This window comes from Balaenoptera borealis, assembly GCF_965194805.1.
Source record: "Balaenoptera borealis genome assembly, chromosome: 12".
Classification (NCBI taxonomy): Eukaryota; Metazoa; Chordata; class Mammalia; order Artiodactyla; family Balaenopteridae; genus Balaenoptera; species Balaenoptera borealis.
In genome coordinates this window covers 56,148,679-56,166,960 of record NC_138869.1, presented here as the reverse complement: position 1 = coordinate 56,166,960, position 18,282 = coordinate 56,148,679, and the positions used below count along the sequence as shown (strand labels likewise).

The 18,282-nt window shown below is 36.9% G+C and overlaps 1 protein-coding gene and 1 long non-coding RNA gene across 2 annotated transcripts in view; both read left to right on the top strand.

Moving 5' to 3' along the window:
- LOC309608568 overlaps positions 1-18,282 on the top strand; it is a 170,739-nt gene that overhangs the window by 80,901 nt on the left and 71,556 nt on the right. The gene's annotated exons all lie outside the window — the stretch shown is intronic.
- Positions 1-18,282, top strand: part of FBXL2 (F-box and leucine rich repeat protein 2) — an 88,149-nt gene that overhangs the window by 43,445 nt on the left and 26,422 nt on the right. The window contains 1 exon segment of the mRNA XM_082348819.1: positions 3,237-3,331. Within this exon segment, the coding sequence (XP_082204945.1) occupies positions 3,237-3,331 (95 nt within the window).

Here is an 18,282-nt window from a genome sequence, read left to right as displayed (position 1 = left end):
GTCCAAGGGTCTCTCCATTAGGCCTTATTTTTCTGTAAAGCCCTTCCTTCTAAAATGCATGCCTACAACATACTATCTAATAGATGTTACACAGTGTCATTTGCATTTGAAAAGGATTTACTCATTTTCTTCTCTAAGTTGGAAACAGTGGAACAGAAAATTCTGAATGTAATTTTTTTATTCCAGTACCAAAACTTTTACACCAAAAAAGGAAGAATAGGAAGTTTTTATAAACGTGACTAACTTGAAATGGAGAAAATAGATGGTGTGCTCTATTTGTAGACATTGGTGTGGAGTTGTTTTTGCTGTTTTATTTAGTACTTAAATATTTATCTTGGATTTCCAAGTCATAATGTTTTTCCTCCCACTGACAGAAATTTATTTTATAGGTGTCTGGAGTTTTGGTTCAAAAACTAATTATTAACTTAGATAAGACTCAAGAAAGCATAGATAAAGTCGCCAGCAATATCAGAGTTTGGATTTTCAACTTAATTAAGTTATTAGCCAGATATAATATGTGTGAGCCCTGCTTCTGTGATACTGTGGTTTGATGTGTCCTAGTGAATTCTTAGTGCTTAGAGTTCAGTGTCAAGATTGCTGTTTTATAAAGTGAGGATAATAAGTATTAAAAATGAAACAAAATGGCCTTTTCAATGTTTTCTCCCTTGTGGAGGTGGTAATTGTGCAGAACATACAGCTTTTAGAGTCAGTTAAACCTGTTATAAACCCCAATTCTACTACTCACTAAAGTGTAACCTTGGCAATTTAACCATTTAATTTCTTTATTTGAAAAATGAAGATAATGGATCCAATCTGTATTAGTCAGGATTCTCCAGAAAAACAGAACCAGTAAGATACGTGTGTACTATTTACAATAGCCAGGACATGAAAGCAACCTTAAGTGTCCATTGACAGATGAATGGATAAAGAAGATGTGGCACATATATACAGTGGAATATTACTCAGCCATAAAAAGAAACGAAATTGAGTTATTTGTAGTGAGGTGGATGGACCTAGAGACTGTCATACAAAGTGAAGTAAGTCAGAAAGAGAAAAACAAATACCGTATGCTAACACATATATATGGAATCTAAAAAAAAAAAAAAAGGTTCTGAAGAACCTAGGGACAGGACAAGAATAAAGACGCAGACGTAGAGAATGGACTTGAGGACACAGGGAGGGGGAAGGGTAACCTGGGACAAAGTGAGAGAGTGGCATTGACATATATACACTACCAAAAGTAAAATAGATAGCTAGTGGGAAGCAGCCGCATAGCACAGGGAGATCAGCTTGGTGCTTTGTGTCCACCTAGAGGGGTGGGATAGGGAGGGTGGGAGGGAGATGCAAGAGGGAGGGGATATGGGGATATATATATATACACGTATAGCTGATTCACTCTGTTATACAGCAGAAACTAACACAACATTGTAAAGCAATTATACTCCAATAAAGATGTTAAAAAAAAAGTGTGTATATTAATATAGACATACAGATTTATTATAAGGAATTGGGTCATGTGATTATGGAGGCTGAGAAGTCCCAATATCTGCAGTCAGCAAGCTGGAGGCCCAGGAGAGCTGATATGTAGCTCCAGTCTGAATCAGAAGGCCTGTGAACCAGCAGAGCCAGTGGTGTAAATTCCAGTCTGAAAGCTGGCAGATTCAAGATCCAAGAGGAGTTGATGTTTCAGTCCAAGTCCAAGGGCCAGAAAAGACCAATGTCTGGCTCAGCAGTCAGTCAGGAGTTCTCTCTTAATCAGCCTTTTTTGTTCTATTCATGTCTTCAGTTGATTGGATGAGGCCCACCCACACTAGGGAGGGCAGTCTGCTTTACTTGGTTTACTGATTCAAATGCTAATCTCATCCAGAAACCCTTACAGACACAGCCAGAATAATATTTGGCCAAATGTCTGGGCACCCTGTGTCCCAGTCAAGTTGACACATAAAATTAATCATCATAAGTTCACCCGTTGTCAACTTGGCACCCATAGGCATGTCCTTAAACCATACTTAATTTCCAAATAAAGACGATAACAAAGGTCATAATGCCACCTAATATGATACAGCTATCCAGCGTACAACCAAAAAGACACTCAGCCCTTCCTCAGAAAAGGAGGTAAAGTCCTAGAGTCAATTTCACTCTTCTTGATATTCTGTGCCTTAAATACATTGATGTAGAATTGACAGTACTTAAATACTTATGACATAAAGTCAGTACATGTTATGTCACATGATAAGGGGATAAGAGAGGGAAAAAAATATTTGTACCACACACACACGCATTCATAATAAAATAGGGAGAAAATACTTATGACAATTATAGTCCTAATTTCTGTAACTGCTCATGTGGTCAGAGTTGGTATTTATAACTACCTTCTGCTTCCCATTCTGTATTCTCCTTGTCTTCAGCAAGCACCTCAGCTGGTCGTGGTTCCTTACTTGGTAGAGTGACCCAAACCATCGTTCCTGAAGCCATGAGTAGTCTCCTTGGATTGGCTTTTAGTTTTCCATTGACTTTAATCAGAGGGCATATTAATACTAAGAGATATCCTAAGGGATTTCCTGTATTCCATACATACACTCTTCCTTACTTCAGTGTGGAGCGGTAGTCCGTGTGGTTGTTGTGAATATTAAATGAGCCATAGCAGGTACAAGAAAGTGTTAAAATCATGCCTGAAAAAGTAGAAGTGCTTAATCAGTGTTCATTTTCTTTTTTCCTCCTCTAATGTATCTGCCAGTACCAGCCAAAGTTCCCATTTTTAAAGCAAATGTGTTTAAATAGGGGATTGCTAAGAAGAATGAGGAGTAGATTTTATGATACATCTTCAAATTTTTAGAGTGGTAATGTTTAGCTAAAATAGAATTTCTTTTTTTGAGCAACATTGTTTTAGATCTCTGTGTTCCCAGCACAGCAGTGTTCCCAAAAAGCTTGACCTCAAAAAGCCTTGTAATTGATGGAGTAGCCATGAGCCCTGGCTAGGGAAGGCCTAACTCCAAGTCAAGGCTTTCAAAAAATAGTGTGTGATTTAAAAAAAATACTTAATGTTTTCATTGAAAACATTTTTTCGGTGCTTGCAACCCCTTTATACACAAGGAGCAGAAGTGGGATGTTGGAGGAATGTTCCAAAATATCTTCTATTACACCTGGAAATACATATTCAGTTCCTAAATTTCAGGTTATTTTGCTGTTAGATAAGCAGCATGAAACAAGATTTTTTCCAACTTTCTCCATTGAAGGGTCGAGTGGTGGAAAACATCTCGAAGCGATGCGGTGGATTCCTGAGGAAGCTCAGCTTGCGAGGTTGCATTGGCGTTGGAGATTCCTCCTTGAAGTAAGTCAGTCCACCGTGACTCACTCTGTCGTGGCAGCTTGTAGCTGACATTTCCATCAGCAGAAATAAACCAAGCATATTATTTGCTTTTCTTCTGTTAAAATCTTTCTATGGTAATTTGCATAGAGTAGTGAGAATATCATGATTTTGGAGCCAACAGGCCTGACCTAGAAACCGACCTCCAGTGTTGTCAGGGATGCGACCTTGGGACAAACACTTTGTTGTCAGTTGTCTCTTCTGGAAAGAGAAGGCAGTTATAGCTCTTCCATGGGAATGTCCTGGGTATCACATGAAATAACACGTATGTAGTACTTGGCACATAATCATATTATGATATTAGTTCACCTCTCTTCCCTTCTTCACTTTCCCATCTTCCTAGGTTCCTTCTCATAATCGTGGCTACCTTCTTGTATAAATGATACTAATTAACAAAATAATTCTTTCAAAAAATTCCTTAGCATAACCTGGGATTTTGCTTAACCATAATGGGATGTGATTATCACATTCATTTTATAATAGTTTATAATAGTTGGATATCCCTATGCAACCAAATGCTTGCCCACCTCTTACTGGATAGCCATTATTTATTGGAAATGTTATCACTACACTGTTAAGGGCATGTGCTTTGAGCTTTTCTGGAGACAGGACGTAATACCTTTCTGTCTTTATCCTTGTGGCCTCTTGTATTGCTTGAGGTTGGCTAAATTAGAACACACACTGCCACTAGAATCTTGGAACGGACTGCCTCTTGGAGACTTAAGCATAGCACAGTATAATCAGTCACAGACCTCCAGTAAGAATGTGCAGTGTACAGTGATTTCAGACAGTAGAATTTGTAATTGAAACATCTGCTGCACCATTGCTAAGAAAATCAATTCATAATATCAATATCTTTTAAGGATCAAAACATTCCCTCTGTGTTATGGAACACAGGGTTTTTTTTTTTTAATCAATTCAGATCATCAGAATTTTTTGATACTTCAAAAGCTTTGTAAACCAGTGGAATAGATTGATTCTGCTTTAACAGGAAGCTTAAATGTACCGGATAGGTCCTAAGACGACTTGTAATAGAGAACATAAATCTAATAGTGGTTCCATTAAAGAAACTAAAATAAATGTGAAGATATAGATTGTCAGTGAGGAATATCAGAGAAACACATTCTCATCTTGGCACTTGGAATAGAGCCAAGATGAGGAAAAAACTATCCTATAAAGTGAAACTATAGCAGAACTATCCTGTAAAGCTAAGAATGTTATTGGTTTACCATAAATTTTAGAACAGAAATCTATGTTAATATCTATATAAATTTTTAATATGTGAGGCCAGATTACTGTGAGAAATAATTATAAGCATAATCACAGGATCATGATTCAGAGAGAATTTTGTTTTGCCTTCACTTTTTGATTGTAATAACCTAGAACCAACTTTGGCCTCTATCCTGCCCCTGCGTGTGTATTGTTGTTTTGGTGTGAGTGGGTGTTATTTGTTTACAAGCGTTTGTTGAGCCTCTACTATGCCAGGCACTGATTTAGGCACTGGAGATACAGTAGTACTTATAATCGATTAAAATTCGGTTCTAATGGATCTTGCATGTATGTTCTTTGTAACTCCTGCTCCATCATTATATATGAAGTCCTATGGATCTTTAACAGCTATATTGAGATATAATTGAGATACAATAAACTGTGCATCTTTAAAGTATACAATTTGATACATTTTAGCATATGAATATACTCATGAAACTAACACTATAATTAAGATAATGAATGTATTCACGTCCCACAAAATTTTCCTCATGTGCCTTTGTAATCCCTCCCTTCCTCCCACCCCTGTCTCTGCTTCATCTCTAGACAACCCCTGATCTGCTTTCTGTCACTATAGGTTAGTTTGCATTTTCTAAAATTTTATATGTAATTATACAGTACGTACTCCTTTTTGCTTGAGCTCTTTCACTTAACATGATTGTTTTGAGAGTCATCCATGTTGTGTGTATCAGTAGTTCATTCCTTTTTATTGATGGGTAGTAGTCCATTGTATGGGATATAATGCAATTTATTTATTCATTCATCTGTTTACGGACATTTGGATTTTTTCCAGTTTTCTCCATTACACATAAAGCTGCTATAAAGATTTTTGTGCGAGACATTGTATGTCATATGCTTTCATTTTTCTTGGGTAAATACCTAGGAGTGGAATGGCTAGATCATTTGGTAGGTGTGTGTTTAACTTTTTAAGAAACTTCCAGGGCTTCCCTGGTGGAGCAGTGATTAAGAATCCGCCTGCCAATGCAGGGGACACGGGTTTGAGACCTGGTCCGGGAAGATCCCACATGCCGCAGAGCAACTGAGCCCGTGTGCCACAACTACTGAACCTGCGCTCTAGAGCCCGTGAGCCACAACTACTGAGCCCACGTGCCACAACTACTGAAGCTCGTGCGCCTAGAGCCCGTGCTCTGCAACAAGAGACGCCACCACGATAAGAAGCCCGCGTACTGCAACGAAGAGTAGCCGCTGCTCACTGCAACTAGAGAAAGCCCACGCACAGCAAGGAAGACCCAACACAGCCAAAAATAAATAAATAAATAAATCAGTTAATTAAAAAAAAAAAAGAAACTTCCAAAGTGTTTCTCAAAAAATTGTACCATTTTACATTCCCGCCAGAGTGTATGATACTTCCAGTTCTTCCACGTCTTTGCCAGTACTTGGTGGGTCAGTTATTGTAATTTTAGCCATTCCCAGGGATGTGAACAGTGGTATCTCATTGTAGTTTTAGTTTGCATTTCTCTAATGACTAATGAGTGTTGAGTGTCTTTTTATGTATTTTTTGCTATCCATATATTTTCTTTGCTGAAATGTCTGTTCTAATGTTTGGTGGTTGTTTTGCCCTTTTTTTCATTAGATTGTATGTTGTCTTACCACTGAATTCTGAGAGTTCTTAATATGTTCTGAATACAAATCCTTTATCGGATATATGTTTTGCAAATATTTTTTTCCCAGTCTGTGGCTTACCTTTTTATTCTTTTAACTGTCTTGAAGTTTTTCATTTTGATGAAGTTCAATTTATCAATTTTTTTTCTTATGAATCATATTTTTGGTATTACATATGAAATCTTTGCCTAACCCAAGGTGATAAAGATTTTCTCCTGTGTTTCCAGAAGTTATGTAGTTTAGACCTATGATCCATTTTGAGTTGATTTTTGTATATGGTGTGAGGTATAGATTGATACTTTTTTTTTAAAAAAAATTATTTATTTATTTATTTATTTATATTTTTGGCTGTGTTGGGTCCTCGCTTCCGTGCGAGGGCCCTCTCCAGTTGCAGCAAGCGGGGACCACTCCTCATCGCAGTGCACGGGCCCCCCACTATCGTGGCCTCTCCTGCTGCGGAGCACAGGCTCCAGACGCTCAGGCTCAGCAGCTGTGGCTCACGGGCCCAGTTGCTCCGCGGCATGTGGGATCCTCCCAGACCAGGGCTCGAACCCGTGTCCCCCACATCGGCAGGCAGACTCCCAACTACTGCGACACCAGGGAAGCCCTGATACTTACTTTTTTTGTGTATGATGTTCAGTTCTATCACCATATGTTGAAATGACCACCCTTTTCCCACTGAATTGCCTTTGCAGCTTTGTTGAAATCATTTGTCCAAATAATTATGGGACTATTTTTGTACTCTCAGTATTTTCCATTGATCTATTTGTCTATCTTTACACCAAACCACACTGTCTTGATAACTGTAGCTTTATAATAAGTCTTGAAATCAGGTTTTATTAGTCCTCGAACTTAATTCATTTTCAAATTTGTTTTGGCTGGACTAGATTCGTTGCATTTCCATATAAATTATAGAATCTTCTGTCAGTTTCTACAAAAAAGCTTGCTGGCATCTTGATTAGGATGATGGTGAATCCATAGATCAATCTGGGGACAATTGACATCTTAACATTACTGAGCCTTCCAACCCATAAACCTGGTATATCTCTCTATATATTTAGGTGTCTTTAAATTTCCCTTAGTATGTTTTGCAGGTTTCAGTGCACAAGTTGTGCACATCTTTGGTCATATGTATCCCTAAGTGTTATGAAATATTATTGTAAATGACATTTTTTATTTCAATTTTTGATTGTTCATTGTTGGTAAATAGAAATATAATTGATTTTTGTACATTAATCTTTTATCTTGCAACCTGAATAGACTCACATTAGTTTTAGTAGCTTTTTTGTTGATTACTTTGGATTTTCTATGTAGACAGTCATATCACCTGTAAATGAAGATAGTTTTTCTTGTTTCCGATCGATGCCTTTTTTTTTAATGAATTAATGAGTGAAATAATTTATTTTTGGCTGCGTTGGGTCTTTGTTGCTGAGCGCGGGCTTTCTGTAGTTGCAGCAAGTGGGGGCTACTCTTCGTTGCAGTGCGCGGGCTTCTCATTGCAGTGGCTTCTCTTGTTGTGGAGCACGGGTTCTAGGAGCGCGGGCTTCAGTAGTTGTGGCTCTCAGGCTCAGTAGTTGTGGCGCACAGGCTTAGTTGCTCTGCGACATGTGGGATCCTCCTGGACCAGGGCTTGAACCTGTGTCCCCTACATTGACAGACAGATTCTTAACCACTGCGCCACCAGGGAAGCCCTCAATGCCTTTTTAAAAAAAATTTTATTGGAGTATAGTTGGTTTAAATATTGTGTTAGTTTCAGGTGTACAGCAAAGTGATTCGGTTATACATATATTCATTCTTTTTCAGATTCTTTACCCATATAGGTTATTACAGAATAATGAGTAGAGTTCCCTGTGCTATATAGTAGGTCCTTGTTGGTTATCTATTTTATATATAGTAGTGTGTGTACGTTAATCCCAAGCTTCTAATTTATCCCTCCTCTCCACATTTCCCCTTTGGTAATCATAACTTTGTTTTTGAAATCTGTGAGTCTGTTTCTGTTTTGTAAATAAGTTCATGTATCATTTTTTTAGTTAGATTCTACATATGAGTGATACCATGTGATACTTGTCTTTGTCTGTCTTCACTTAGTATGATAATCTCTAGCTCCATCCATGTTGCTGCAAATGGCTTATTTCATTCTTTTTTATGGCTGAGTAATATTTCATTGTATATATGTACTACATCTTATTTATCCATTCCTCTGTCGATGGACATTGAGGTTGCTTCCGTGTCTTGGCTATTGTAAATAGTGCTGCCATGAACATTGGGGTCCATGTATCTTTTCTAATTATGGTTTTCTCTAGATATATGCCCAGGAGTGGGATTACTGGATCATATGGTAGCTCTATTTTTAGTTTTTTAAGGAACCTCCATACTGTTCTTCATAGTGGTTGTGCCAATTTACATTCCCACCAACAGTGTAGGAGGGTTCCCTTTTCTCCACACCCTCTCCTGCATTCCTTGTTTGTAGACTTTTTATTATGGCCATTCTGACCACTGTAAGGTGATACCTCGTTGTAGTTTTGATTTGCATTTCTCTGATAATTAGTGATGTGAGCATCTTTCCATGTGAGTTTTGGCCATGTATATTTCTTCTTTGGAGAAATGTCTATTTAAGTCTTCTGCCAATTTTTTTATTGTAATGTTTGTTATTTTTTTTAATATTGAGTTGTATGAGCTGTTTGTATATTTTGGAAATTAATCCCTTGTTGGTCACATCGGTTGCGAATATTTTCACCCATTCCGTAGGTGTTTTTTTCATTTTGTTCATGGTTTCCTTTGCTATGCAAAAGCTTATAAGTTTGATTAGGCCCCATTTGTTTATTTTTGCTTTTACTTCTTTTGCCTTGGGAAAATTATTTGAGAAAGTATTGCTACAATTTATGTCAGAGAATGTTTTGCCTATGCTCTTTTCTAGGAGTTTTATGGTGTCATGTCTTATATTTAAGTCTTTAAGCCATTTTGAGTTTATTTTTGTGCATGGTATGAGGGAGTGTTCTAACTTCACTGATTTACATGCAGCTGTCCAGCTTCCCAACACCACTTGTTGAAGAGAGTGTCTTTTCCCCATTGTATATTCTTGCCTCCTTTGTCATAGATTAATTGATTGTGGGTATATGGGTTTACTTCTGGGCTCTCTATTCTGTTCCAGTGATCTGTATGTCTGTTTTTGTGCCAGTACCACACTGTTTTGATTGCTGTAGCTTTGTAGTATAGCCTGAAGTCTGGGCGGGTTATGCTTCTGCTTCCAGCATTGTTCTTTTTCCTCAGGATTGCTTTGGCAATTCTGGGTCTTTTGTGGTTCCATATAATTTTTAGGATTATTCTAGTTCTGTGAAAAATGTCATGGGTATTTTGATAGGGATTGCATTAAATCTGTAGATTGCTTTGGGTAGTATGGCCATTTTAACAGTATTAATTCTTCCAGTCCAAGAGCATGGGATATCTTTCCATTTCTTTGAATTCTCCTCAGTTTCCTTTATTAATGTTTTATAGTTTTCAGCGTATAGATTTTTCACTTTCTTGGCTAAGTTTATTCCTAGGTTTGTTTTTTTTTTGATGCAATTTTAAATGGAATTTTTTAGTTTACTTTCTCTTTTTGGTATTTCATTGTTAGTGTAAAGAAATGCAGCAGATTTCTGTATATTTATCTTGTATCCTGCTACCTTGCTGAGTTCATTTATTAGTTCTAATAGTTTTTATGTGGCGACTTTAAGCTTCTCTACATAGAGCATCATGTCATCTGCAAATAGTGACGGTTTTACCTCTTCCACTCCAATTTGGATACCTTTTGTTTCTTGTCTGATTGCTATGGCTAGGACTTTCAATACTATGTTGAGTAGAAGTGAGAGTGGGCATCCTTGTCTTGTTCCTGAATTTAGCAAGAAGTCTTTCAGCTTTTCACCATTGAGTATTATGTTGGCTGTGGGTTTGTCATAAATGTTCTTTATTTTGTTGAGATATGTTCCCCATATACCCACTTTGGTAAGAGTTATTTTATCATGAATGATGCTGAATTTTGCCAAATGCTTTGTCTGCGTCTTTTGAGATGATCGTGTGGCTTTTGTCTTTTGTTGATGTGGTGTATCATGTTGATTGATTTGCATATGTTGAACCATCCTTGTAACTCTGGAATGAATCCAACTTGATCATGGTGTATAATCCTTTTTATGTGTTGTTGGATTTGATTTGCTAATATCTTGTTGAGGATTTTTGCATCTATATTCATCAAAGGTACTGGCCTGTAATTTTCTTTTCTTGTGTAGTGTCTTTGGTTTTAGTATCAGGGTGATGGTGACTGCATAGAATGACTTTGGGAGTGTTCTCTTCTGTCTTTTGGAAGAGTTTGAGAAGGATCAGCATAAGGTCTTCTTTGACTGTTTGGTAGAATTCCCCAGTGAAGCCATCCAGTCCTGGCCTTTAGTTTACAGGGAGGTTTTGTTGTTGTTGTTGTTGTTGTTTTAAATTATAGATTCTATTTCATTTCTAGTGATTGGTCTGTTCAGATTATCTGTCTCTTCTTGACTCAGTGTTGACAGGCTGCATATTTTAAGAAACTTTTCCATTTCTTCTAGGTTGTTGAATTTGTTGGCATCTAACTGTTCACAGTATTCTCTTATGATTTTTTATATTTATGTGGTATCAGTTGTTATTTCTCCTCTTTCATTTCTTATTTTGTTTATTTGGGTCCACTCTTTTTCTTCTTGGTGACTGGCTAGAGTTTTATCGATTTTTTAATAATCTTCTCAAAAAACCAACTCTTGGTTTTCTTGATCTTTTCTATTTCTTTAAAAAAAATTTTTTTCCCTTGTGATGAGAACTCTTTTTTAAAAAATTTATTTATATTTATTTTGACTGTGCTGGGTCTTAGTTGTGGCACGTGGGACCTTAGTTGTGGCATGCAGGCTCCTAGTTGCGGCATGCGGACTCTTAGTTGCGGCATGCATGTGGGATCTAGTTCCCCAGCCAGGGATCGAACCCGGGCCCCCTGCATTGGGAGTGTGGAGTCTTAACCACTGGACCACCAGGGAAGTCCCTGATCTTTTCTATTTCTTAAAAAATCTGTATTGTATTTATTTCCTCTCTGATCTTTGTTATTTCCTTCCTTCTCCTGACTTTGGGTTTTTGTCTGTTCTTTTTAAAATTCTTTTAGGTGGTAGTTTAGTTTGCTTATATGAGATTTTTTTTGTTTCTTGAGGAAGGCCTGTATCACTGTGAACTTCCCTCTTAGAACTGCTTTTGCTGTGTCGCATAGATTTTGTAGGTTGTGTTTTCATTTTCTTTTGTCTCAAGGTATTTTCTGATTTCTTTATCTTATTGTTGACCCACTGTTTTTTTAGTAGCATGTCATTTAGTCTCCATGTATTTGTTCATTTATTTTTTCTTTCAGTGGTTGATTTCTAGTTTCTGGTTGTGGTCAGAAAAGATGCTTGAAATAATTTCTATCTTCTTAAATTTGTTGAGGCTTTTATTGGTGACCTAGTATGTAATCTATCCTAGAGAATATTCCATGCACACTTGAAAAGAATGTGTATTCCTTTGGGGGTGTGTGTGTGTAGTATCCTGTAGATATCAATTAGGTTCTACTGTTCTGTTGTGTTATTTAGGACCTCTGTTTCCTTACTGATTTTCTGTCTGGATGGTCTGTCCATTGATGTCAGTGGGGTGTTAAAGTCTCCTACTATTATTGTATTATTGGCCATTTCTCCCCTTATGTCAGTTAGTATTTTATGTATTTAGGTGCTCCTGTGTTGGGTACATTTATGTTAAAGAGTGTAATATCTTCTTGTATTGAACCCTTTCTCATTATATAATGTTCTTCTTTGTCTTTCTTTATGGCCTTTGTTTTAAAGTCTATTTTGTTTGAAACGAGTATGCTACCCCCACTTTCTTGTCATTTCCATTTGTATGAAATATCTTTTTCCATCCCCTCACTTTCACTCTGTGTGTGTCTTTCGCCCTGAAGTGAGTCTCTTGTAGGCAGTGTATTGTAGGTTCTTACATTTTATCCAATCTGCCACTGTATGTCTTTTGATTGGAGCATTTAACCCATTGACATTTAAAGTAATTATTAATAGGTATGTATTTATTGCCATTTTAATTCTTGTTTTCCAGTTTTTGTAGTTCTTCTTTGTTCATTTCTTCTTCTTTTGTGGTTTTATGTTCTTCTTTTGTAGTATGCTTGAGTTCCTTTCTTTTTGTTTTTTTGCGAATCTCCTGTATATTTTTGATTTGTGTTTACCCTGGAATTCAAGTATGCTGACCCATAACTATATCTACTTGCTTTAAACTAATAGTCATACAAGTTCAAACACATTCTAAAAGATTTACTTTTTAATTTTAATTTAATTTAATTTAATTTTTTTGGCTGCGCCGTGCAGCATGCGGGATCTTAGTTCCTGGACCAGGGATCGAACCTGTGCGCCCTGGAATGGAAGTGTGGAGTCCTAACAACTGGACCGCCAGGGAATTCCCAAGATTTACCTTTTTATACTGCCTTCCCCCACATTTTGTGATTTTGATGTTCTATTTTACATCTTCTTGCTTATTCTTTTACTCTTTATTGTATTTATAATTGCTTCTACAAAATTTTTTGATTGTTTTTTAATCTGTGTACTAATCTATTTAAGTGATCTTCAATCTTTTTATATATTTGCCTTTCTTATTGTGACTTTCTCTTTTGTATAGCTTTCTTGCTTCTCTATTTAGAGAAGATCCTTTATAATATTTCTTTTAAAGTAGGCTTAGTATTGTGAATTCTTTCAGTTTTTGCTTGTCTGGGAAATTCTGTATCTCTCCTTCTATTCTAAATGATAAGCTTGGTCAGTAGAGTATCCTAGGTTGCAGGTTTTTCCCTTTCAGGACTTTGAATATATCATGCCATTCCCTTCTGGCCTGCAATGTTTCTGCTAGAAATCAACTGATAGCCTTATGGGGGTTCCTTTGTAAATGACTCTTTATTTTTCTCTTGCTATCTTTAGAATCCTCTCTTTAACTTTTGCCATTTTAATTATATGTATTGGTGTGGGTCTGTTTGGGTTCATCTTGTTTGGGACCCTCTGTGGTTTCTGGATATCTGTTTCCTTCTTTACGTTTGGGAAGTTTTCAGCCATAATTTCTTTCTTTCTTTTTTTTTTATTGAAGTGTAGTTGATTTACAATGTGTCAATCTCTGCTGTACAGCAAGGTAACTCAGTTATACATACATACATACATATTATATACATACACACAAACACACACACATTCTTTTTTTTTTTAATATTCTTTTCCATTATGGTTTATCCCAGGAGATTGGATATAGTTCCCTGTGCTATACAGTAGGACCTTGTTGTTTATCCATTCTAAGTGTAATAGTTTGCATCTACCAACCCCACATTTCCAGTCCATCTCTCTCCCTCTCCCCATCCCCCTTGGGAACCACAAGTCTGATCTCTATGTCTGTGAGTCTGTTTCTGTTTTATAGATAGGTTCATTTGTGCCACATTTTAGATTCCACATGTAAGTAATATCAAATGGTATTTGTTTTTCTGACTTACTTAACTTAGTATGATAATCTCTAGTTACATCTATGTTGCTGCAAATGGCATTATTTCATTCTTTTTTATGGCTGAGTAGTAGTCCATTGTATGTATGTACCATGTCTTCTTTAACCATTCGTCTGTTGATGGACATTTAGGTTGTTTCCATGTCTTGGCTATTGTGAATAATGCTGCTATGAATATAGGGGTGCATGTGCCTTTCTGAATTATAGTTTTCTGTGGGTATGCCCAGGAGTGGGATTGCTGGATCATATGGTAATTTGATTTTTAGTTTTCTGAGGAACCTCTGTACTGTTTTCCATAGTGGCTGCCCCAACTTACATTCCCACCGACAGTGTAAGAGGGTTCCCTTTCTCCACACCCTCTCCACCATTTGTTATTTGTAGACTTTTTAATCATGGCCATTCTGACTGGTGTGAGGTGGTACCTCATTGTAGTTTTGATTTTCATTTCTCTAATAGTTTGTGATGTTGAGCATCTTTTCATGTGCCTGCTAGCCATCTGTATGTCTTCTTTGGAGAAATGTCTGTTAAGGTCTTCTGCCTATTTTTTGATTAGGTTGTTTGTTTTTTTTGTTGTTGAGTGTATGAGCTGTTGTATATTTTGGAGATTAAGCCCTTGATGATTGCATCATTTGCAAATATTTTCTCCCATTCTGTAGGTTGTCTTATTTTTTTTTGCTGTGCCAGAGCTTGTAAGTTTGATTCAGTCCCATTTGTTTATTTTTGTTTTTATTTCTATTGCCTTGCAAGACTGACCTAAGAAAACATTTATGTCAGAGAATGTTTTGCTTATGCTCTTGTTATGGTGTCATGTCTTATGTTTAAGTCTTTAAGGCACTTTGCGTTTATATTTGTGCATAGTGTGAGGGTGTGTTCTAAGTTCATTGATTTACGTTCACCTGTCTAACTTTCCCAGCATGACTTGCTGAAGAGACTTTCTTTTTTGCATTTTATATTCTTGCCTCCTTTGTCAGAGATTAATTGGCCATAGATGTGTGGATTTATTTCTGGGCTCTCTGTTCTGTTCCATTGATCCATATGTCTGTTTTTATACCAGTACCACACTGTTTTGATTACTGTAGCTTTGTAGTATAGTCTGAAGTCTGGGAGAGATATGCCTCCTGCTTTTTTTTTTTTTTTTTCTTTCCCCCTCAGAATTGCTTTGGCAATTCTGGGTCTTTTATGGTTCCATACAGATTTTTGGATTATTTGTTCTAGTTCTGTGAAAAATGTCATTGGTCATTTGATAAGGATTGCATTAAATCTGTAGATTGCTTTGAGTAGTATGGCCATTTTAACAGTATTTATTCTTCTAGTCCAAGAACATAGGATATCTTCCATTTCTTTGAATCCTCTTTAATTTCCTTTATTATGTTTTATAGTTCTCAGTGTATAAGTTTTATAGTTCTCAGTGTATAAGTCTTTCACCTCCTTGGTCAAATTTATTCCTAGGTATTTTTTTTTTTGGGTGTGATCTTAAAAGGTATTGTGTTTTTTTTTACATTCCCTTTCTGATATTTCATTGTTAGTGTAAAGAAATGCAACCGATTTCTGAATGGTAATCTTGTATCCTGCTACTTTGCTGAATTCATTTATTAGACCTAGTAGTTTTTGTGTGGAGTCTTTAGGGTTTTCTATATATAGTATCATGTCATCTGCATATAGTGACAATTTTACCTCTTCCCTTCGAATTTGGATACTTTTTGTTTCATTTTCTTGTCTGATTGCTGTGGCTAGGACTTCCATTACTATGCTGAATAGAAGTGATGAGAGTGGGCATCCTTGTTCCAGATTTTAGCAGGAAGACTATCAGCTTTTCACTGTTGAGTATTATATTGGCTGTGGGTTTGTCATAAATAGCTTTTATTATGTTGAGATATGTTCCCTGTATACCCACTTTGGTAAGAGTTTTGTTTTTTTTTTAAATAAATTTATTTATTTATTTATTTTTGGCTGTGTTGGGTCTTTGTTGCTGTGCGCGGGTTTCTCTAGTTGTGGCAAGCGGGCAGTATTCTTCGTTGCAGTGCGTGGGCTTCTCATTGTGGTGGCTTCTCTCATTGTGGAGCACAGGCTCTAGGCACGCAGGCTTCAGTAGTTGCGGCACACGGACTCAGTGGTTGTGGCTCACGGGCTCTAGAGCACAGGCTCAGTAGTTGTGGCGCATGGGCTTAGCTGCTCTGCAGCATGTGGGATCTTCCCAGACCAGGGATTGAACCTGTGTCCCCTTCATTGGCAGGCGGATTCTCAACCACTGCACCACCAGGGAAGCCCGTGGTAAGAGTCTTTATCATGATTGGATGTTGAATTTTGTCAAATGCTTTTTCCTCATCTATTGAGATGATCATATGGTTTTTGATTTTTGTTGTTGTTGTTAATGTGTATTACATTGATTGGTTTGCGTATGTTGAACCATCCTTGTGAACTTGGGATGAATCCCGCTTGGTCGTGGTGTATGATTTTTTTTGTGTGTTGTTGAATTTGGTTTGCTAATATTTTGTTGAGGATTTTTGCATCTATATTCATCACTGATATTGTCCTGTAATTTTCTTTTTTGGTGATACCTTTGTCTGGTTTTGGCATCAGGGTGATGGTGGCTTCATCACAAGTCTTTGGGAGTGTTCCCTCCTCTTAAATCTTTTCGAAGAGTTTGAGAAGACTCGGTATAAATTCTTCTTTGTATGTTTGGTAGAATTTGCCTGTGAAGCCATCTGGTCCTGGACTTTTCTTTGTAGGGAGGTTTTTTTGTTTTTTTTTTTTTTTTAAGATTTTTTTAAAATTAATTAATTTATTTTTGGCTGTGTTGGGTCTTCATTTCTGTGCGAGGGCTTTCTCTAGTTGTGGCAAGTGGGGGCCACTCTTCATCGCGGTGCGCGGGCCTCTCACTATCGCGGCCTCTCTTGTTGTGGAGCACAGGCTCCAGACGCGCAGGCTCAGTAGTTGTGGCTCACGGGCCCAGTTGCTCCGCGGCATGTGGGATCTTCCCAGACCAGGGCTCGAACCCGTGTGCCCTGCATTGGCAGGCAGATTCTCAACCTCTGTGCCACCAGGGAAGCCCGAGGTTTTTTTTTTTTTATTACAGATTCTATTTCAGTCCTAGTGATTGGTCTGTTCAAATTATCTGTTTTTTCTTGATTAAATTTTTATGGGCTGTATGTTTCTAGAAAGTTGTCCATTTCTTCTAGGTTGTCAAATTTGTTGGCATATAATTGTTCATAGTATTCTCTTATGAGTTTTTTGTATTTCTGCAGTATCAGTCGAGATTTCTTCTTTTTCATTTGTTATTTTGTTTATTTGGGTTCTCTCTCTTTTCTTCTTGGTGAGCCTGGCCAGAGGTTTGTTAATTTTGTTTACCCATTCAGAGAACCAGCTCTTGGTTTTATTGATTTTTTAATCTATATTTTATTTATTTCTTCCCTGATCTTTATTATTTCCTTCTTTCTGCTGACTTTACGTTTTGTTTGTTCTTCTTTTTCTAATTCTTTTAGGTGGTAGGTTAGGTTGTTTATTTTAGATTTTTCTTGTTTTTTGAGGAAAGGCCTGTATCTCTATGAATTTCCCTCTAATAACTGCTTTTGCTGCACCCCACAGATTTTGTGTGGTTGTGTTTTTATTGTCATTTGTCTCAAGGTATTTTAATTTCCTTTTTGATTTCCTCGTTGATCCATTGGTTTTTTAGTAGCATGTTGTTCAGTCTCCATGTAATCATTTTTTTCTCATTTCTTTTCCTGTGGTTGATTTCTTTTCTTTCTTTTTTTTGTTTTTTGAGGTTAATTTGTGCCTTTATTTGCCAGCATAATTTAACTACAGTGGCCTGCGAACTGTTCTGATCTAAAAAATACATTTTACATCACAATCCAACAAACACACATACATATATAATATGTATACTTAAAAGTGAAACAAATGTTTTGCCAAAAACGTCTACCCTGAGTGTTAATTTTTTTTTTGAGACTTTTTTTTAAAGCAGTTTTGGTTTACAACAAAATTGACAGGAAGGTACAGAAATTCCCCATATACCCACTCCCCTCACATGCATAGCCATTATCAACAGAGTGGTACTTTTTAAAAAAAAAAAACAGGGATGAACTGCATTGACACATCATACCCACCAAAGTCCACAGTTCACCTTAGGGTTCACTTTAATGAAGTGAATAGTGTTGCACATTCTATTTTGGACAAAAGTATAATGACATATATCCATCATTATAATGTCATTCAAAGTACTTTCACTGCTCATAAAACCTTATGCGCTTTGTGTATTCATCTCCCCTTTCTCCCAAACTCCTGGTGACCGTTGATGTTTTTATTGTCTCCATAGTTTTGCCTTTTCCAGAATGGCATATAGTTGGAATCTATTGTTCTTTTTTCTTTCTCCTTGAAAAGAGAGGTTCAAAGCCTTTATGTTTATAAGACCGCTCATGACCTGCCCATACATGAACCACGGCTCTAGGTGGCAAATTCCCCCACTAAATACTGTAGCT